The sequence below is a fragment of the Leuresthes tenuis genome, unplaced genomic scaffold (genome assembly GCF_036924035.1).
Source record: "Leuresthes tenuis unplaced genomic scaffold, fLeuTen1.0.hap1 SCAF_14, whole genome shotgun sequence".
Taxonomy (NCBI): Eukaryota; Metazoa; Chordata; class Actinopteri; order Atheriniformes; family Atherinopsidae; genus Leuresthes; species Leuresthes tenuis.
The window spans coordinates 23,771,195-23,792,573 of NW_027325368.1; the positions used below are offsets into that span (position 1 = coordinate 23,771,195).

General features: G+C 38.7%; 3 protein-coding genes across 6 annotated transcripts in view; all 3 read left to right on the forward strand.

Annotated features, from left to right (window-relative positions):
• Positions 1-12,005, forward strand: part of LOC140269003 (regulator of G-protein signaling 21-like) — a 281,430-nt gene extending 269,425 nt beyond the window's left edge. The window contains exons 2-6 of one of the 2 annotated variants that reach the window (XM_072364028.1): positions 10,341-10,454; positions 10,559-10,618; positions 10,709-10,770; positions 10,869-11,035; positions 11,123-12,005. In XM_072364028.1, coding sequence (XP_072220129.1) covers positions 10,372-10,454; positions 10,559-10,618; positions 10,709-10,770; positions 10,869-11,035; positions 11,123-11,308 — 558 coding nt within the window. In that variant the 5' untranslated portion in view covers positions 10,341-10,371 and the 3' untranslated portion in view covers positions 11,309-12,005. Of the gene's footprint in view, positions 1-10,286; positions 10,455-10,558; positions 10,619-10,708; positions 10,771-10,868; positions 11,036-11,122 lie in introns of those variants that run through there. The other variant, XM_072364027.1, reaches the window with a different exon arrangement.
• rgs1 (regulator of G protein signaling 1) lies at positions 2,663-3,983 on the forward strand. 3 transcript variants are annotated; one of them, XM_072363632.1, is made up of 4 exons: positions 2,663-2,877; positions 3,073-3,157; positions 3,240-3,406; positions 3,612-3,983. In XM_072363632.1, the coding sequence occupies exons 1-4, from the start codon at positions 2,845-2,847 to the stop codon at positions 3,786-3,788; spliced, it is 462 nt and encodes a 153-aa protein (XP_072219733.1). In that variant the 5' UTR covers positions 2,663-2,844; the 3' UTR covers positions 3,789-3,983. The 3 variants fall into 3 exon arrangements, with proteins under 3 accessions (XP_072219733.1, XP_072219734.1, XP_072219732.1); XM_072363633.1 differs by having other exon boundaries at positions 3,097-3,157; XM_072363631.1 differs by having other exon boundaries at positions 2,666-2,778; positions 3,078-3,157.
• A 7,326-nt stretch (positions 12,006-19,331) lies between the features above and the next one.
• Positions 19,332-20,847, forward strand: LOC140269005 (regulator of G-protein signaling 21-like). Its single transcript, XM_072364029.1, has 4 exons — positions 19,332-19,617; positions 19,909-19,970; positions 20,064-20,230; positions 20,388-20,847. Exons 1-4 carry the CDS (start codon positions 19,592-19,594, stop codon positions 20,664-20,666), a joined length of 534 nt encoding a protein of 177 aa, XP_072220130.1. The 5' UTR covers positions 19,332-19,591; the 3' UTR covers positions 20,667-20,847.
• The last annotated feature ends 532 nt before the right edge of the window (positions 20,848-21,379 follow it).

Sequence of the window (21,379 nt, forward strand, 5' to 3'; positions counted from 1 at the left end):
TTTCTGATGTTATTAATGCTACCACTTTGGTACACGTGAATAACTTTTCATGGAAGAACAAATAAGAAGACTGCATCCCAATAAGACAAAACACCCTGAATACTGCGCAGGGACTGCACGCCTCACTGTTGTTCTCATATGTTTCATGGCGATGCCCTTTTTTGAAAAACAAATTCCTCGTCCTGGAGCTTCTACACACATGCAAATAGGGAGAGCCTGGGTGTTTTCCATCACCTGCTATGATTTACATTCTTGGTTTGTTTGGGCCCATATTTCAGCCGGTGGCCAGAAAGGTCAGGGAAGGTAAAAATGTTCCAGACATACATAATGCATGTATGTTTAACCTGTATACAACCAGCACACCCAAAGGGGCAGAGGGCAGTCTTCCATATTTAGCTCAGTCAGAGATCAGTCATGCTGTTCAAGTCAAAATGATCCCTCAGGTGTTTATTTTAAATCACGGAAACAGACAGTCAGGGAATCTTAAATTGAAACACTCAAGGAAAATGTGCTGTGACAAATGGGCTTTAAACATTATCAACAGAGAAAGTGAATGTCAAACGGAAGAAGTGAAAAAAGAAAAGTGTGTTGCAGACCTGATGTGAAAACTGCTGCTGACTCACCTCCAGATGTAGTTCAATAAAGCTGGGAATGTGTGGGCTGAAAAACTCATTTAATTGTTTACCTGATTACTCATTTTTTCAATTCTTTTGCTCCTGTGCACAGAGAAGTCAATGTAAAACTGCCGTTGGGGGTCGATCTCATTAACCTGGGTGCAAAATTCGCCTCAAACACGTCATTGTTTTAAGCCCATGGAATTTAGGACAGTCATGGTCTCTCATCATTCCCCATCACTTTTTTTTGTGCCAGCAGAATTGGATGGATGATATCTACTGATACCTTCAACCCCATGGAATGTTGTTCAGTGTGGGACATCCTCAAGACGAATCCTATTAAGTGAACTCTTAATTCTACCTGTAGTTCTATCAATATGTAGGTTTGTAATACTTAAAAATAAGGATTTCCATCAGCCTTGGTAGAGTATTGAGATTTCCAAAAATACTATGTTTTAGTGTTCAAACAGTGTTATTTATGTGAACATGAGAACTCGAAGTACAAAAATCAAAATCATTTCTATATCATCATACTGTACAGTACACACATTTTGAGCCATCCCTCGTTTCTTTATATTTTGCCTCCAAGGATCCAGACTTTGTTGTAATCTTTCAAAGTGGTCTTGAGCAATAGTTCTCCAAGTTTTATGAAGATCTTTCAAAGTTTTTCTTTGAACTTTGGCTGCTTCTTCACTCATTTTCAGCACAGTACTGACCATTTTCAGAGGAATGTTTTTTTCTTTGAATGTTAAGCCATTAAACACTGACCTATGAATCATTCAAGCATAAAAAAGGCATCTAACTCAACGACTGAACCAGTGTTGTGTCTACACATATCAGTCAACTGAGCAAAGACCCAGTTATAAAGTGGATCTTTAGATACTTTGTTACTAGCAGCATGCACAAAGACACATAATTTGTTCCCATTTCTTTAGTTGCATCGTCAAATAAATATCATATTTTGACCTCAAATAGCATTTTCACACCAATAAGGTGATTCCTAAAGAGCTATTCACTGGAAATTGGATAAGTAGAGGACAAGAGAAGAAGTCCCAAAAGTGCCTAAAATGCTACTTACAGCAGATGAACAGTAACTGATAGTGATAGTGATAGAAAACACATCCAGCGAAGACCTGACACAGGACCTGAGAGATGCACCTGGACCTTCAGTTGATCTATCTACTGCTCACTGATGCCTCATCAGAAATGGTCCCCATGGAAGGGTGAAGAATAGAGGTGAAGAATAAAGGTACTGATGTGTCAAAAATGTCAAAAAGAAAAAAAAGATGTATCATGTTACATGTAACATGTTACTGAATAAAGCTGCATGAAACAGAAATATTTTGAATTGTTTCAGTGAGCTAATGACTTTATGTTTATATACTAAATGTACCTTCCACACAAGTGTTTGCATTTAAGACTCTTAACTTGCTGTCAGTACAGATGAGCCCCAGAGGTCGAATAATCTGTGAAACATTAGAAATTTCTGTCATGGTGCTTGAAGGTGTCGTAAGCAGCATATTAATAAGTCAGAGCTCATTCGGGCCTTTCTCATTCCTGAGATGCAAATTGCAGCACGACGAGCCCTTTTCTTAATAGTCTATTTGTTTACAGCTATTTGCTTATGGTTAGGACCATTTCCCAGAGCTTCCTGATCACTGGTCATTGCTGTAATTAAATCCTTTCTCACATCGTGCTCCACCACAGCGAGACCTAATTTCTATCTGCCTAATTACACTTATTAAAAGAAACCCTTGGCTCTAGTTTTTCCTCATCAAGCACTGAAGAAATTGAATGTTTGATCATCTGAAATTCTTCGTGTTGGGATTGTTTTCATTAAATCATTTATTCACCACCAACACCCCCCTCCCCATAAACACATAAATGATGAACGGTGGTGTGGCCCACAAATGAGGTCAGCTTAAATCACGGCCGAGCTCTCTCTGCTCTGAGGTGCGTCAGGCATGGTAGGAAGCCCTGGTTCTCACAACAACAAACACTTTGCATACACATTTCCATATATTCCATTCATGTTGGGTGGGGGTCATTTAGATCAAGTTCAGTCACTTGACTCCTTCATCTCCACACAATCTCAACCCCATCTTCAGCCTGGCAGGAGCTTATCTCTGTCTCCCATTGTAGAAGACGAGGAGATGGCGATAAAGTGAGTTACTGCATATCTGATTATTGGGCCTTTACAATTTTCAGCAGGCAACAACTTACAGCAGCTATGTGGAAAATGCCAAGGAGTTTTTCACTTACTGTAAGTTTCTCTTTACATTGGGTTTCTTTCTGGATGGGATGGGAGGTTCATCTCAAGTGATCAATGCATTAAATGTATATATTTGAGCTTAAATGTAAAACAAAAAAATTATAAGTTGGCCTGGCAGTATGTTTTCAGCTGATGTTGAGTTCACAGATAGTTGGACTAGTGATAGATCTTGATGCTCTTTTCAAGGGTAGATTGTGTTGCTTTCCCAAGGATCCCCTGGAGGAAGTTGAGACTTGGAGTGAGTCCGTGGACAAAGTCCTCGGCTGCAAAGGTGACCCTCTCATCTGACTGTATGCTGTATACATTAGAGCGTATGTGCATGTTTCTTTCTTACTGTTATCTGTGAAATCCAGCTGGACAGATAGCTTTCCGGGAGTTCCTGAAGTCCGAGTACAGCGAGGAGAACATTCTGTTTTGGCTCGCCTGTGAGGAGTACAAAAAAATCAAGACAGTCCCAGAGATGATCTGTTCGGCCAACAGGATCTACTCAGAGTTTGTCCAGACAGAAGCGCCCAGACAGGTAAAAGGGCCTCTTTTTAAAATCTTATTTCAGATTTCAAATGTGAACAAAAAGCAGCACCACTTGTTGTTTGAATTCAATCTGTCTGCAGTCAGATAGTGAAATTCATTTGTCTAGTTAGGTTGCTTCCCTTCAGACCATGACGACGAATGATGATGAAAAGAGCTGCGGTAACGCTGCTCTGGGCTATATTGTTTGATTCCAGATCAACATAGATTGCAGTACCCGAGAAAACATTACAAATAACATCTCCCAGCCAACCCTGACTTCCTTTGAGATGGCGCAGAAGCTCATCTACAGCTTGATGGCCAGGGATTGCTACCCGCGCTTCCTAAAATCTGACATCTATCAGGGACTCCTGAAGAAAACGGAGTCAAGGTGATTGTATTATATCTGACGGCCTCTCAGATAGCAGCTCATGAAATCTTCAGTTCCAGTTTTGATCTGCTGTAGCGCTGTTTGATTATGTATGAATAACAGGTTTATGCCATACAATTCATATCTTAGTATAGTATAGTAGATGTAGTGTTTTTTTCTTAACCTGTGTGATTCAGTAGTCAGTTCTAGCTCATTAAGAAAGAAATGTAGTTCTATTTATAAACAAATGAATTCAAATGAATCCTTTAGAGACTGTACACATAACTCTGCCATTATAATCTATTTCCTCATTTCTAACTCAAAACGCTTAAAAGCTCTCATTTGCAAATAAATATCTATTTCTCTCTGCTTTGGGCTCCAGCAAAAGTTTTATTCTTTATCTGTTTAAAGTTTGTTTAGTTTGAAACATCTTAAAAACTAAATATATTCAACTGGGTGACACTTGGGTTTGGTCCTTTTGAATGCCATGCAAATCATCTTTGGTGCTGTTCATACGCTGTAATATGACCCCGAGTCACTTAAACACCAGGTGGCAACAGTGTACTTACAACTGAGGTACAACAGGGAGAAAGCAAAGCTCTTCATCTCCTTTCACTTTGTATTTCAGCAGCATCTCAGCTGCGGTTTGAACGTGTCTGTGCTCTGAGCACAATGTTAAGAAGAACTGCATGAATCAACTCTGCGTCTAGTTTAACTTGCCTGTAACAACAGACACAGGATGGTGGTTAAACTCATTTTGAAAAAGTACCTGAGTCAAAGCACAGCTTTGAATCGAATGAAAAACATACTTTTTTTTATAAGATCATTGATCTTAATGTTATTCTTTCTTCTAAATCAAATAGGGGAGTAGAGCAGAATAGTTTAGGTTAGTATTAGTTAACATGAGATAGTATCAGCTTGGTTTTTGTTTATCATTTCAGTTACAGTCTATGCAAAGAGAAATGCAAATTCAGAAGTGGCACAGCATTTCCGCCACTATTTTTACACATTGTGTACAAATGGAAAAAAAACAGGCTAAACTTTTATGGAAAATATTGAGTTGAAGAATGTTTTGTTTTCAGAGCTGCTTCACGTGTTTGGCTGACGCTGCTGTGTGCTGTGCAGACTCCCCACCGTACTTCCTCTAGTTGTGATGACTCTGGTTGCACTCACCTCTTTGTGGGAGAACAGTTAAGTTTGTTGGGTACAGTAAAAAAAAAAAAAGAAGAAAAAAAAAAGTCACATTTGACATGCCATGTGTTTGAACCACAACCTATTTTTTTTAGGTATACAAATGTGTTGGCCATCAAAGCTGCAAAAATCATGCACAGGTAGCAAAGGAGCTCTAAATATGTCAGATACTGAGCAAAGTTATGGTCGTCAGCATGACAGCAGTTGAGGGAGGAAATTCACAGATGGGTGTTGCAACTGATAAAGAAGATGCGACAACAGTTAATGTCACCACTGCAAGTCATCAACACAAAAAGCTTTCCTCTCACACGCACAAGAAGTGTGAGAATGAGACAAGCTGTGTTCATCTCTGGAGCACCATGTTGTGTTTACTTAAACACCTCATTTGTGTTTTGAGGTTATGTAAGTCATCACATCAAGCTTTTAGGTGTGCACAAAAAATTCTCTGCTTAACTATCGTTTACTGAACCTGAAGTAGAAAAAGTACTTATGAGTGGGATTCTTTAGGTTTAAGCAAATTCTTGACTTCAAATCTATATTCCTTAACCTGTCAGCAACCATTGGTTCTCAGAAGTTTTACAAGTGAACAGAAATCATGTAGGGGCAGAAGCATTTATAGAAAAACAGTGTCAGTGTAGGTAAACATCAACGTCTGATTCTACTGTCACTCAACTTATACTTTCAGTTGGAACTGCTGTTTTCGATTGAAAAACACCAGTTTATCACAGTAAAATTTGTAGATTGAAACACAAAAGCAGGACAAAGCAGAGGAATTAGATGCAGTTGGTTGAAATAAAATATTTTTAAGGATAATTAATAACATCGAGTAAAACTACCAAATAATAAAAAATAATTGATTTTCTGAAACATCTTAGAGCTGGGGTGTTTTTGTTGGCCCATCATTCCACCACTTTGTTCCTGACTAAAACATGTCCACAACGACAAAAAGTTTAATTGTATTCATGGTCCCCTGAGTTTGACTGTCAGCTTCTGTAGTGGCTGAGGATCTTGTCTTCAAATGATGCCATAGCATGGCATTTGGAGACTGTCCAAATGCATCTCCTTCGGGTGTTCATCCAGGTTGAAACAGCTCACTTTCACATCTCAAGAATATGCAACCTCTAGTGGTTGTGAATTCTAAAAATGATGAACGCACTGTTCATAACAAAACCTTTTGGTTTCTAACCCTAACCAAGAGAAGTTACAGGGTAAACCCAGCTAGGAAGTCAAACACACTGCATTTACACGTAACCATGGCAACCTTTAAAATGGCATTCAGGTGACAGTTGCTTTGTAAAAAAAATTAAATATCTCAGCCCTAACCTTGATCTTTTTTACTATGTGTAAATCCAACCAGGAAATGACAAAAGTATTTCAGTTAAGTGCGGTTGTGATATGAACACAACTCAGAAGTGAAGTAAATATGGTCATAGGTTGGTCTTGAACTTGTGTCATTAACCATTGAAAGCTATTGCATCATCCAACTCCCCCTCCAATGATGTAGTAGCTTCCTAAAGGAATCTATGATGTCTTCTCTGCAAATGCTCATATGAATCATATTTCCCTCTCCATGTTTATAGGGGCAATACTTAATACAGCCCACCAGACAGAAGAATGTGAAACAGTCACTAAACAAACTACATTCACGTTAATGAAGACTAAATCTGTTTTGTTTTTGGGGTTTTTTTGTGTTTTTTTTTTATTTTTTTTTTGGGGGGGGGGGGGGGTATCAACAACTTTTCAAGTAGCTTATTTCAATAAGATGTTTTATACATGTTTTATATTTTTTGAACTGAGGTGGGTGGGACTGAGCTGGTAGTTATGAAGAAGAAGGATTGATGGAAACACACATGAATCAAATTTCTTTTAATGTGCATTCCCAAATGATTCGAATCACTTTTGGATGGAAACATGTCTAGTGTAAGAAATGCCTGACATTCTACACAAAGCCCTTTTAGTTAGAATTCATTAATCATTCATTATATATACTGAATATATACTAAATGTGAATGGTTTATGTTGAATGGCATTTCAACAAAAAACATAAAGTCAATATTTGTAAAAAGAAAAAGAAGGGGAAAAAAGCAGAGCTTGCCCTCTAATCATTTCTGGCAAATATCTTGGAAAATTCTGATCATTGTCCTATTGTTTACATCACTGGAACTGAACTAGAGAAAAATTCAACGGAGGAACTGCAGCTGACTGGTACAAAAATGTACAAAATGGAAAACAGAAGACTGATTATGTTCCTCTGGAATTTTAGAAACAATTTAAAAGTCCTAAAAACTGCCACGGTGACAGCTGAGAGCATTATGCCGACAAAGAAACAGGAAGTGAAAAGTAAATTAGACTTAAACTTTATCACTCCCCCTTGAAACTTTTACTGTGAGAAGCAGCCACGGTGAAAGGAAGAATTAAAGATGTTTGAGCTTTACACAACTGTGCTGAGCAACCAGGCAAAAATGATAAAACGCTTCCCCCTTATATTTTAGCAGAGTTTTAAGTAGGATACATCTTACTTCAGATATAACATACAATATATTACACTCTACAAGTTTCAATCTTGTCTGAAATGGAAACATGGAGGTGGCTTGGTGGTCTAAGAATCATACCACAACGTTCTTGCTGTGGTTCCAGTGAATGACCTTTGTACATGTCATACCCCTCTGTTTCCCCCACTGTTTCCTGTCTGGCTCCACTGTTACAGATGAAAAAATGCAAACAAGGTGTTGGAAGGAAACAAAGACATTAATTCAAATCAAGCATCCTCAAGTAGCTTGAGAAACCAAAGTGAAAAAGACACAAGGTATTATTACATTATTTTAAAAAGACAATACAACTGCTCCTTTCCCCATCATGAACATCCTAACAATAACACTCCATAACAATAACACAAACAGCAAACTTAGCTCAAACTACCACACACCAAACTGAAACAGAAATGCTCTCCTGGTAAGTTTATTCTCAGAGACTTACATTTCCATCTTCTGCTGTTGGACCTTTGGATTGTTGGTATTTTTCACAACATCGTCCTTAGTCATGTGTCATTGTTGATGGTGTATTAATACACAAATACAGCATGATTAATGTTTATGTTTATGTATTTAGCAGACGCTTTTATCCAAAGCGACTTACAAATGAAGATTTAACAAGCTATATAAAGCTAACAATAAACTACATAGAAGGAACCCACTAGTCTGACTATGTCAGAGGTGACAGAGTAGAGATAGGGTGCAGGCATAGAAAGAAGTGCAGAAAGATAAAGTGCAGAGATAGAGGGGGTAGGGAAGTACAAGGTAAGTGCTAGGATAGGAGATGCTCTCTGAAGAGCTGGGTTTTCAAGAGCTTCTTGAAGATAGACAGGGGTGCCCCTGTTCTGGTAGCGCTCGGTAGGTCATTCCACCATCGTGGGACGACACATGAAAAGAGTTTGGATTGTCTTAGGCGTGGTGTAGGCACTGCTAGACGACAATCCTGGGACGAACGGTGGGACCGAGTTGTGACATAAGCCTTTGCAAGAGCATTCAAGTAGATGGGAGCCGTTCCATTAAGCACTTTGTAGGCTAACATCAGTGACTTGAATTTGATGCGGGCGGCTAAGGGTTGCCAGTGGAGTTCAATGAACAGAGGGGTGACGTGTGCTCTTTTAGGCTGATTGAAGACCAGACGCACCGCCGCGTTCTGGACCATCTGCAGAGGTTTCACAGCACAGGCTGGGAGACCAGTTAGGAGAGCGTTGCAGTAGTCAAGGCGGGAGATGACCATGGCCTGCACCAGGAACTGGGTGGCATGTTGGGTCAGGTATGGTCTGATCTTTCTTGTGTTTAGTAATGCAAAGCGGCATGAACGAGCTACAGAGGTAACGTGATCTTTGAAGGTTAGTTGGTCATCAATCATGACACCCAAGTTTCTAGCAACCTTTGATGGAGCAAGAGATAGGGATTCGGTTTGGATGCAGATGCTGTGTTGTATGGTTGGTTTGGCTGGAAAGACAAGCAGTTCAGTTTTTGGGAGGTTAAGTTGGAGATGATGGGCTTTCATCCATGCTGATATGTCTGAGAGACAGTCTGAGATTCGTGCTGAGACCGTGTGGTCATCAGGTGGGAATGACAGATAGAGCTGGGTATCATCAGCATAACATTGGTATGAGAAGCCATGTGATCGGATGATCTGTCCGAGTGAGTTGGTGTATATGGCAAAGAGAAGAGGTCCCAGTACTGAGCCTTGGGGGACCCCTGTGGCAAGGTGGTGCGCTGCAGAAGTGTGACCAAGCCAGGATACTTTGAAGGACCGACCAGTGAGGTACGATTCAAACCAGGAGTGTGCTCTCCCTGTGATGCCCATGCTTGAGAGCATGGACAAAAGAATATTGTGGTTGACAGTGTCAAATGCAGCCGATAAGTCGAGCAGGATAAGTACAGAGGACTTAGCTGTCGCTCTGGCTTCTTTTAAGGCTTCTGTCACAGCTAACAGAGCCGTCTCGGTGGAGTGTCAACTTAAAGTTGAAGGTGGGTGAAGATAGAGATCACGAGGTGGAAATTTTCTCCTCTGACACAGAAATCTACAAATTTGAAGAGCTTACTGAATATATTCAAACCTAGGATGGCCCAAACAAAATGGAGCTGTGTTTTTTTCTTTCTAATTGTATTTAATGTTGGCAGTTATTGCTATATGCTGAAGGATATGACAGACCAGTAAGTTTTTTGTTGTCCAGACATGACTCAAAGGTCATCAGCTGGGCTAAACCTGGGTTAAACCTGGGTTACCACAGGGTTTTCTGAGGCCAGATGAGGAAAGCAGACTTTGGATATATCTGGTGGAAATGGGGATAAGTATAGGCAGTTACTTCTGGTTAAAGCAAGAGGGACTGCTGAGTAACTTTGATTACAGAACAAATTCTAAGTTAAAGGACACTTTGACCAATGCACAAACAATCTGATGTTTCTCCTTGGCTCCAGGATTGTTGTGAAATTCTGCTTCACCAAATGAAATAGCACTCTGTATGTTTTATTGGAATTTGACTGCATACGTGTGCCTTGTCACATTCACAGAATGTTTCCAAACCCTGAGGCAACGCTGCCGGCTCTCAAGGCAAACTAGTTTGGACGTTAAAACATTTGCCTATCAGCTGCAGATTTTTTTTTCTACTGCCCTTTTTGCATTCATAGGCTCTAGACCAAACAATGCAGGTCTGAGTACAGTACGATCAGAGCTGTAACTGTGTTCAACGTGTTTGCTTGAATGTTTGCGTCATCCGCAACTTCCTCTTTGTCTGTGGTTAGTACAGAGTGACGCTACTCACCATCCTCATTTGAGAGTTCTGCCATAGATATATATTGTGGTGCTGCGCGGGTTCGTCAAACAGACGCAGTTGGAGATCTCTCAGCCTAACATAACATGCACAAAGTATTGTTGCCATGCCAAGTCTAGTCACATCACCATCAGTGGAGCGGCAGCACCTTGATATGGATATTGACGACAAGAAGACAGGAAGATACAGGTACACATTTAAACTATTCAGTGCTGTTTCGTATATCAACTAATCAGCCTTAATTGTCATCACTTAAGTAACCCTTGTTGGTTTGTGTTTGTTTGACACACTAGGGAAAGAAACTTGAAGTCTCGGCTGCAGCGCAAATCTTCACAAGCAACTAACAGTGAGAAGTAAGTTCAGAAAAATGTCTGGAAACTAAACCTCCTCACTGCTCACTTACTTCTTTTGTACATTATTAAACATACAACCTCCTTTAACAGCCTTCGTTTTGAAGAGATGTCTCAGTGGTCAGACTCACTGGAGAGGCTTCTCTCCTCCAAATGTAAGTTAATCTGTATGTTGTCCCTGACTTGAATTTCTTTGTCAGTATTCTTCCTAAACAAGTTGCTAATTTGCTGCTCACTTCCTCAATCTTTTTAGTGGGAACGCAAATATTCGAGGCTTTCTTGAAGTCAGAGTTCAGTGATGAAAACCTGGAGTTTTGGATTGTGTGTGAGGATTATAAGAAGATCAAGTCTTCCTTCAGGATGTCCTCCAGGGCCAAAAAGATCTTCAAACGCTACATTCAAGCTGAGGCTCCCAGAGAGGTATGTACAGAACTTGTTCCAATTCACAAAACAGATCACTGCTGCTTTGATTTTCATTAGATCTCATCAATTTTCCTCTGATTCCAGATCAACATCGATCAAAAGACCAGAGAGCTCATCAGGTGGAACTTGAAGGTTCCCTCAGCAGAGTGTTTCGATGATGCCCAAAAGACCGTCTACAGGTTAATGGAGAGGGATTCATACCCACGTTTCCTAAAGTCGGACATTTACAGGACTTTGCTGGACTCAACATCAGAATCAGTGCGGATGTAAAGAAAATACATGCCACAGACTTTGTATGTGCAGAAGATGGACTGTAAAGCTGTGTGCAGCGTTAGACTGCCTGAGTGGAGCTCCATTGCATGTTTGCTTGCCAGTGACATAGGTGATCAACACCATACTAAACCTAAATCAGTTCCAAAATACCATCTTTGAGAGTTTGAGAATACGTTGGGCTTGGCCATATGACTCATATGACTCTCTTTGAGGCAAACAGCTAGCTTCTGTCGCAAGAAAAATAGAAGTGAGATTACTCAAAATCGGTAGGTATTATAGGAAGTCATGTGTCCAGATTAAAACAGCTTTGCAAGAGCAGCGTATGTGATAGCAGCTGTAAAACAAAGGACTTTCCACAGATGTTGTGATGTGCAATGAGAATGCTGGGGACTTTCTGTGAGTGAGACCAGAAACTGCATGTGGTACAAACAGCACCTTTTGCCTAAGATGAAAGTACACAAACTACACTGGCACTTCATCAAGATCAAGATGTTGATATTTTTATGTACAGTTTTGATTTTTTTTTTGTCTTCAGTGCTGACACACTGAACTGATAGGCTACAACTGTGACAAACTGTTATAAGCTATATATTAAAAATGTAATCCCATGTGAACACGTTGTGAAGGCGAATATTAAAATGGATTTGTGGTGGTTTAATAAAAAGAAAATACTTGCACCCAAAAACAAGTGATCTTGAATGTACACTGATTGAAATATGCTCTTGTCAGACTGAAAGCCACAAATGAGGTTAGGCCTGTGCATCTTTAGATACACAGCACCTTAATGCAGGAAGCAACTTAGTCACCAAATCATTCATTTCTTTTTCTCGTTCATTCACATCCTTTCACACACTTACAGAAATTACAAGCAGGTCATTTTTATGAGTTCAGAAATGTCTACAGCGGCTCAATCTACCAGACTACCTTCCTACCCCTTCTTCTTTGAAAAAGGGAGTTTCATTACTGACCTATTTCAACATCACCTGCGAGCTAAAATGGGCCACAAACTGCAAAGGGTAATACCTTTACACAGAAGTTATGCAGAAATTGAGGGGCCTAAACAGATCCATAGGTACATATATGTATCCAAGCAAAAACTGAGACTGAGCAACATTTTATTTTAAATTTGTATAAGTTGTGGATTCTATGGCTGGAGGAAAGGTGGATATCAGTATAACAAGAGGGAATATGACTAGACTAGATTAGAAGTAAAATCTATGGTTATTAATGTTAGGTTGTTTTGGTGCATTTAATGACAAATATCACTGCACAGAACCACAATTAAATATTGGTATCAATTTCTTTTTCAATCCTTTAATGATTTTTTTTCATATTATCATGATTTCGACTCAAACTGTCGAAGGTGCTCTATACATGCTCCACAGATCCAATCTGCACTTTTGACCTGGAAGTGACGTGAGAAAAAGTGGTACACAGAAGAAAAAGAAGCCAATAACAACAAAAACAACTAAGAAATGAGTGAAATGCACAGATTAAATATACAGAGCTGTAAAGGTGTCCAATTCACCACTCGACATGGTACTAATTCCTACCAATAAAATTGGCAGACATCTCACCATCTTTTGTAGCTGAGTTAGGCAAACTGCCATCTGTATTCATGTTTTTATACTGGGAAAAGAGCAATACTCCAATTAAATGGCCTAGTTGAATTACAACTTCATTGTCAAAAAACTGCTGAAACGCTTACTCCAATTACTACAAAGCAACTACACTTCAGATATGTTGTAGTATTTTGAAAAAAAAAAACGTCTGTTTTTGAAACTGTATAATCCATACATAGCTTTACTTTTACTAAAAAGAAGCATTTTAGCTAATCCTAACCGGTAGTTATAGTTAGCCAGCTCAACACAAACGGTGAGAGAAAGGAGTTGGGGAAACTATAGTCCAGTCTATCACGATATTAGATAGATATGTTGGTCCAGTGAAGTAAAGGCTGTAGTACTGTGAGATAATTACAGCCTTTAGGAATGTGTTATTTTGGACAGGACCTGTGACATCTTGTTTACCAGTTGTTGTTTTTTTCCTACTTTTTTCGCTGCTTTGTAATCAAGAATGTATTTTCGGGTCTCTATTTGAGTATTAAGTCTTCTTCGTGTACGTTGTTGTATAGGGCCTAAAGAAAATGCAATGGTAATAGTACTTGAACATGGTGACTAACTTTCAAACAGTTCAGTGTTTGACATGAATGAGAAAGGTTTTTCAAATCTTACTTCCACCTACGCTGTAGGCCTATCTGTCCTCACATCAGTCTTGTATGTGTCACTGGTCTGTTCTGGTTTTGAAAGGGTTTTCCTCCCACCATTCATTCTGCCTTTGGTTTTCCATTCAGTCTTTCAGCTTTGAGAACAGCAAACATGCTTCAGCCTCATGGATTGTTTTTTCTTAACACAGCAGAAATAATCAAAACTGAAACAGAATTATTATGAAAAGAAAAACAAGAAGGAAGTTTATATCTGAGAACACATCAGATATCACTCTGTTAAAGGTTACAGAAATTAAAGAGGAAGTATTCAGACACAACTGCTTCACCACATCCTCTTTTTATCTCACTTGTGTACCTTTGAGTGAGCACAGACGTACACAGAGGCATATACAAGTCTCTGTGTACGCCTCTTTTGGGCATATACAGCCCAAAAGTCCTTTATATTTTTGCCAAAATAAACTTTTAGCAAAATATTAAATATACATATAACATTTAATTTCTCACCCTGGCTGTTAACATTGTGGTTTTTTTCCCATCAGATGCATGATCCAGCCTCATTGGTCATTATTTTCTTATTTACACCACTCAATCTATTACCAATAAGAGGACCCTCGCACAGATTACAAATATGGCCATGAGACTGTAAGCTCAAGTTATCACGCAATGAATGCAACACATGTCTTAAATAAACTGCAAAATATTAATTATATCCACTGTCAGATGAAAAAAAAACGTATAACAACTAAGACTAAATGTTTTTTTAAAACATACTGGTTTGGCTGTCACATGTGTCATGAGACAGTAGTCATCCTTTGGAATCACATGATCTGTATAGAGGAGGTGACTGTGATGCTGCTCAACCAGTTCAACAAAGGTGGCTTTGTTTCAGCTCTATTTTCATGGCAGGGGAAAGTTTTCCACTGTGGAAACTTTCTGCAAGATGAAAATAAAGTTTTAATAAAACGTGAAAATAGATAAGAAATAAATCTATTAATAGTATAACAATTGTAATCTAAAAAGATGCCAATAAAATGGAGAAATAAGTTGGTATCATATGGCAGCACATACAGATACAAAAAAAAAAGACTAAGAGTTTACAGCCAGCTCTGTAAGGCTGTGAGATAGATAGATAGATAGATAGATAGATAGATAGATAGATAGATAGATAGATAGATAGATAGATAGATAGATAGATAGATAGATAGATAGATAGATAGATAGATAGATAGATAGATAGATAGATAGATAGATAGATAGATAGATAGATAGATAGATAGATAGATAGATAGATAGATAGATAGATAGATAGATAGATAGATAGATAGATAGATAGATAGATAGATAGATAGATAGATGGAACCAAAAGTCAGAGGTTTACAGTTACATTCATAATTTGTAGAGAAGTAACCCCATAAAACACATTCAGGTCTACTCTGAGCTATTTTTGCCACTTATGGCTCAGTTATGGAACCCACAAGCTTTAACTTGGGTTATATCATGCGCTTTTTGATGCCAGATATAGAGCAGATTGTGCCAGATAGTAAGTGTCACAAGCCTTTTTTGACATGGGTTACAGCAACTCTTGTGAGGGCCAGGTGTGACCCAAAGGCCGAAAAAAAATGCAGATCTGGGTTGTGCTTGATAGATATATGACTGAGTTTTGGCATCCTGACTTACTGGCATCAGTCAAGGCCATGTATGGGTTTAAGAAAACTACAGATGTGGGCATAGATGGATCTGGATCAAAGGTTAACCCAACCAAGACCAAACCCAAACAGACTCATGCTAACATGATTAAAAAACAGAGGTACCTTTTTCATATTTTCAGTTTTTGTTTAAACTGAAAAAAGGGCACACTACATACTAAAGTATCCATATTGTACGACTTAGAGAACTTAAGGTTTCGAGAGTTCAGTCGTGTTAGCAATTGCACTGTCACTTTATGATGATGCATTTAATTCAGCATCATTACTCACAAAGAATCCCACTAGAGATTATCAAATCTTTCTCAGAATGCATCTGATGGGAAACCTGGAAAACTAAACTAGCACATAAGGTCATCTGTCTATCAGACCTGCGGAGAAATCCCGCCTGACTATATTCGTGTTATAGTAAACCAAAGGATAAAACCACTGGGCCATCACACTGCCCTGATGTAAATGAACACTTGTAAAACTTTTTTTCCTCTCTTTGTCTCTGCTCTCTTATTATGTACAACTAAAGTGTAGCTAAAATTATACTGATATGACCCCAATCCTTGTGCAATGCAAATGTAGGTTCTTTATTTATGTGCACACTAAGGGTTGTAAAAGTTAGAATTCAAGAGTTATAGAGTTTCATTTGGTTGAAAATTTGACTGAATAACCTGTAAGACTGCACAACACATAAGTTTATGCTGACAACTGTGATGATGGTAACCAAAACTGAGTTTAGTTCACTCAGAACAGGTTTGTTGCATATTCCGGTGCCCTGTGGACTATTTCAGTCTGACTGCTATTTAAGGAAATGTTGTAAGACTCATCTGAGAACAGAGCTAGGTGTTCTGTTTTGCTTCTCTTCTCTGCTCTGTTTGCATTTTGCACTTCCCCAGAAATCACCTTATCAAGGAATCGTGCATCACTAAGTAGCCGTACTTCCCGTCACATTTTTACTTTTAATGTCAGATGTATGATACAATTTCATATGTTCACAGACAAATAAAGAACACAATTTTTTAATTTTTTTCTAAGAAAATATATTTCTGAATTGATTGTTATTCATTCGTATTTCTCAGTTTCTGACGGTGATCAAATAAAAGCCAATTTCTACAAGTGGTGTTAAATTTTACAACATCACCAAAGTCTTCACCAAAGTCACAAGTTCAAAAAAGTTGCCCTTTTTTCCACACATAGTAAAAAATGTGTATGGTGTATGACAACATTACATTACAACATAAAGTAGGGTGAAAACTGAGGTTGTGAACTGGCGATTGTGATTTTATCAGTCAATGATTTATTTGATTTGTTCTAGCTGTTGCTCTTTTATGTTAACTACTTACAGTTTCTGCTGTGTTTCAGGCCGCAGATTTGGGTTGGAGCTACTTCCTGTGGATCCTGCCAGCTACACGCTAATTCATCAACATTCTGTTCCTGTTTCATCTTTTTGTTCGGTCAGTTTGTCTTTCTAGGGCAGCTGTCAGGGGGTAGTGTGGTCATCTCTCAATTTGAAGCGTGTTAAATTGATCCCCAACTTCCCCAGTTTAAATGTCAAAGTGTCCTTAGGTATGCACCACTGGTTTTAATCTGCAAAACCCCCTTTTCTCTAGTTGTTAAAATGGCAGACTTGACATGTTTGGTTTATAGCTGTGATTGAATTGATTCTTCATATTTCATGTAAAGATATAAAACAACAGCAGAAGGAGATTCAGTTTATATGAAATATTGTAGTGTCCCATCAAGATACCAAAGAGGACATGAGTCTGCAACCCTAAATTTTCAGAAAAAGTTCCACAGATTTGACCCTGAAGGCTTGGTTTTTTAATAAAACTAATTATAAAGTGTGATGCTGTTCCAACCATTTACCTGAGAGACACTGCGAGTACAAGCAGGTGTGTCAAATAAGTAAATTCCTTCTCATGCGTTTTCTGTTAAGTCACTGTAGATGATATACTGCCACAGCCAAGGTCTGCTGCAGCTGACCAGGAAGGAAGTAAAGTGTCTTCCCCTTGTATAAGACAAGTCAGCATTAAGAAACGGTTGAACATTCTGGTATTTTGACACTCTGATCTTCTGTCATCATTTGCTTAAAGTCTAAGTAGATCAGAAATAAACATGATATGACAAAAAATTGTATAATTCATCCCTGAGCCAAATATGAATAACTAACATTTAATTTAAATTATTTGTAATCTTTGCTCTAAGACACTGGTGGGATGTCCTCTGTGGACATGTATCTAATGGACAGTACTCATATACACATATACACATATACATTTAAATATATATATATATTTCAGGAACTTTTCAGCTTTGGACCAAGTTATCCACAACATTAAACTAAGCACACAAAGCATCTTAAAGGCAACTTCCAGTTGTTGTGTCTGCTCATGGACTTAAACTGTGTGACATCAATTTTGTCCACACGAGTCTTCACTCGTCTGCATGGTTCCTCCGCTGCATGACGTATTTGCAACTGCGCAAACGGAGTAATTTGGTTCCAATTACCAGTAGCAGTCATTTATCAAAGTTGTCTCTGTGAAAGTTTTATAAAACCTTAACATGGTCAGCACAAAGGTTTGGTTGGTAGTGATGCTCTGCTCATACAGTGACTTTCCAAAGCAAAACAAGCTCTTATTTTTGAACTTTATGAACACAGTAAAATAAAGTCCAGTTCTCTGAGCACTCGAACCTGTGCCGCCTTGTTACGTATTTTAAGGTAGAAAAATTTCACAAAAAACTAAATCTATTACAATGAAATTTTGTGTTGACATTTATTGTGTCCAGAATACACACCAAATAAGTGTGATACATCACATCGTCAACCCATCATTTCCTAACTTTTGCTCCAGTGTTTTGCGTGAAAACAGCAGCAAATGTCGGTATGCTCACGTGATAAAATATTACAAATAAGATACACAGTATCTCTTGTGGTAATGTTCTGTTGTTATTGGCTCCTTCTTTTTCATCTGTGTATGGGTGTCTTTTGCTGCATCTGGGTCAAAGACTGAGAGGAACTGTGGAGCAATCGCAGAGCAACTAGGTCAGTTTGACAGCAGTTAAACGTCTACTTTTATGAGCATTATCTGGGTGTGTTAGACCAGCTTTGAAAAACATTTATTTCTCTTCATCCCCCTTTCCCTTTTGCTTGCTCCTCCCATTCAGACTTCTAATATTGTGTCAATTTGTCTCTCTTTAGACTTACTCAGCTGTGAAATCTTGATTATAAGCCTTCAGTTTTTCAGAGATATCTGTATAAAGGCTGTCGTCTTGGTCCTATTCCACTTAAATTCAGATATTATGAAAGCATCTCCCTCCATTTCGTGGTGCAGTTGGGCTGAGCCAAGTTCGAGCTTTCTGCAACACTTCAGCTGTACTTAAAATTCTAAACACGTTTTTGTGATCAAAGCGTTTCTCCACACAGTAATTACTCTGACTCGGGACAACAACACTGGAGTATGAAAACCATGCTTTAGCTTACTTGATACAATCAATTTTAGAATTGTATCCATGGACTAATACTATGGTTAAAAAAATTAGGCCGAAACTAAAGCTTTACTGTATGAGACATTTTCATTCACACTTTCAAAAAGAGGAAAACTGAGCCTTGAAGTGTAAATATAAATTCACCCCAAGTTTCTGATGCTGATGTTGAACTGTCTATCGCACAAAACCTACAGAGAAGACATTCCCTTTAGTGTAATATTCCACTAGCAGTTATCACTTTCTTTGTCAGTTTCGAACATATCTTTTTATTTCATGAAATTTTATGGAACCCAAGAATTCAGCAACAGTAGATAGGGAAAAATCCAAAAGTGACAAAGAGGCAGAGGGAATTTTATAGGAACAGCTAAACAAACTCAAGACCACATGACTTGTGACTGAGAACAGCACAGACCTGAACGGTGGGTTAAGTGACGTAAACGCTGACAGACTTTTATCAGTTTATTTGATGCATTTAAGCATGGAGAGTATGATAGGGGTTGTGACACAGAGCTGAGTTTTGTTCTATAATTACACTATAAGAAAAAGCACATCGTATGACATACTTCAAGCATTCATGAGGCTCCTTTGGGATGAGTAAGAATGGAGGTTAAAAGAGGCAGTGCATATGGCGGTGCTGAAACCTGTAACTCAGGAAGGAGCGTCCTGTTTCTTCATTCCAGTCAGATTCCACTCTGACCCTGACAGTGACAGAGAGCAGGCACATTTAAGAGCCAGAGGTGAGGCCGCGAAGTTGGAGATCTAACTGGAATCTAAAGAAATTTCTTCAGAGAATTCAGTGGCATTGTTCATAATGAGAGATACTGTCTAATAATTCACAGTTTGGGTAACGCAATTCAGTTCTCTAAGTCATCGAAGATGGACCTTAACAGCACGAAGAGAATGTAAGCGTAGTATATTTAATTTGCAATACAATGAGGCCTGCAGAAGGCTATTCATTTCACTCTCCTGGGGCAGGTACACTGTTTAAATATTCCAACTGTTGTTCACTCGTGTAGAGATATCGCATGGAAATCCAGAATATATACCTTCATGCAGAGTCCATGCAGGAATATCAGCAGGTACCGTACTTATTCATTTCTATTTACTGCATAATGATTGCATACTTGACAGATGTTTCCCAATGTTTTCTTTTAAATATGAACAAATCCGAAAACCTTTTCCCCTGTTTACAGACAAGAAACAGATGAAACAAGCTTACAAGGAGAATCTCTTGAGACCCTCCTCTCCAAGAAATGTAATTTCTATCTGTTTTTAAGCACTGCAAATCTAATGCCTTGGTTGGTTAATGCTGTCTTTTATGATAAAGTTATGTCCTCTTGTGTAACAGGTGGACAAATAGCATTTCTGGGATTTCTGAAGTCAGAGTTCTGTGAGGAAAACCTGGATTTCTGGCTTGCTTGTCAAGAATTTCAAACTTTTGACTGTCCAGAAGAACGAACCAAGAGAGCAGCTAGAATATATGAAACATTTATCAAGGATGACTCCCCCAAACAGGTAAGAACAGTGTTTATAAAGTATAGAGTCAATTTCAAAGAGTTTAAAATACTCACTGATGCGTTTGTTTGCACATAGTGTGCACTATTTACTATAAATTGTACATAATTTGAAGCACTGGTTCACATGACTTAGAACCAACGTACACTCTTTTCAGGTAAATTTGGATTTCTACACGAGAGAAAACATCCGTCAGAGTCTCCAGCAACCAACTCCATCATGCTTTGTTGTGGCACAGAAGAAAATCTACAGCCTGATGGAGCATGGCTCCTTCCCACGCTTCATTCAATCCGAGCTATACAAAGTCCTTATTGATGCAGCTTCTGAACAGAGAGGGCTTAGGAAACGCAGTATGGCCTTGAGAATAAAGACAGCTGGGAATGATTTCAGAGTAAACAGTCTGCAGAGTGGCCTCCTTCTCTTACAGAAGGACTAACATCATGTGTGCTGTTGAGGGTGAAATGTCACAAACTGACTGAGGAAGTGCTGCCCACAGACAGTGTGCAGGCGCTTACCCTTTTCTCAAAATATAACTAAAACCTCTCTGTCAAAGCTGGACGCTGTGACAGTGAAGTGCACATGACTCACTACAGGGTGAGGTATGTGGTGCACAGTTGAAAGTGGTTGAAAGTAAACACTACCTCAATTAAAATCTCTTTTTTTAAAATTGTGTTTTAAAGTTGTGAGTTGGGTGAGACTGTCAGCATTATGAATGTATACTCGAGTTTGAATGGATCCATGCAAGTGTTTAATGTATTTTTTAAGTTTGGGCTTTGACCCTGTTTATGAACACTTTAAATGGCCTTGTTATGTATGCATCATGGAGCAATGCAATACCAAGGACTTCAGTTTGTGGTAAATTCACGTGATTTGTTTAGCTTCTGCAGGAAATGAACTAAATATAGCCTAATGGGTGTAACCAAAGTGTCTTTGTAGTTGATGCAGTATTGCCACCCAGAGGTGACCCGGAGGACTTACAGGCAAAAGAATTAAACGCAACTGGTGTTTCATGCAGATGATGATCACCACAGAAACATTATTAGGAAGTAACACTGGAATAACACTGACTGAATGGAGCTTTTCCGTTCAGCTGCAATTTACTGTACATCATGTATGCATTACAGCATTATGTATCATTGAATGTTGTGC

Excerpts from the sequence above, each read along its gene's own strand:
- LOC140269005 (XM_072364029.1), top strand. The coding sequence starts at position 19,592 with ATGGACCTTAACAGCACGAAGAGAAT. Across the intron at positions 19,618-19,908 it reads CTTAACAGCACGAAGAGAAT|ACAAGAAACAGATGAAACAA; the intron begins GTAAGCGTAGTA and ends CCCTGTTTACAG. Across the intron at positions 19,971-20,063 it reads GACCCTCCTCTCCAAGAAAT|GTGGACAAATAGCATTTCTG; the intron begins GTAATTTCTATC and ends CTTGTGTAACAG.
- rgs1 (XM_072363632.1), top strand. The coding sequence starts at position 2,845 with ATGTGGAAAATGCCAAGGAGTTTTTCACTTACT. Across the intron at positions 2,878-3,072 it reads CAAGGAGTTTTTCACTTACT|GGTAGATTGTGTTGCTTTCC; the intron begins GTAAGTTTCTCT and ends GCTCTTTTCAAG. Across the intron at positions 3,158-3,239 it reads CAAAGTCCTCGGCTGCAAAG|CTGGACAGATAGCTTTCCGG; the intron begins GTGACCCTCTCA and ends TGTGAAATCCAG.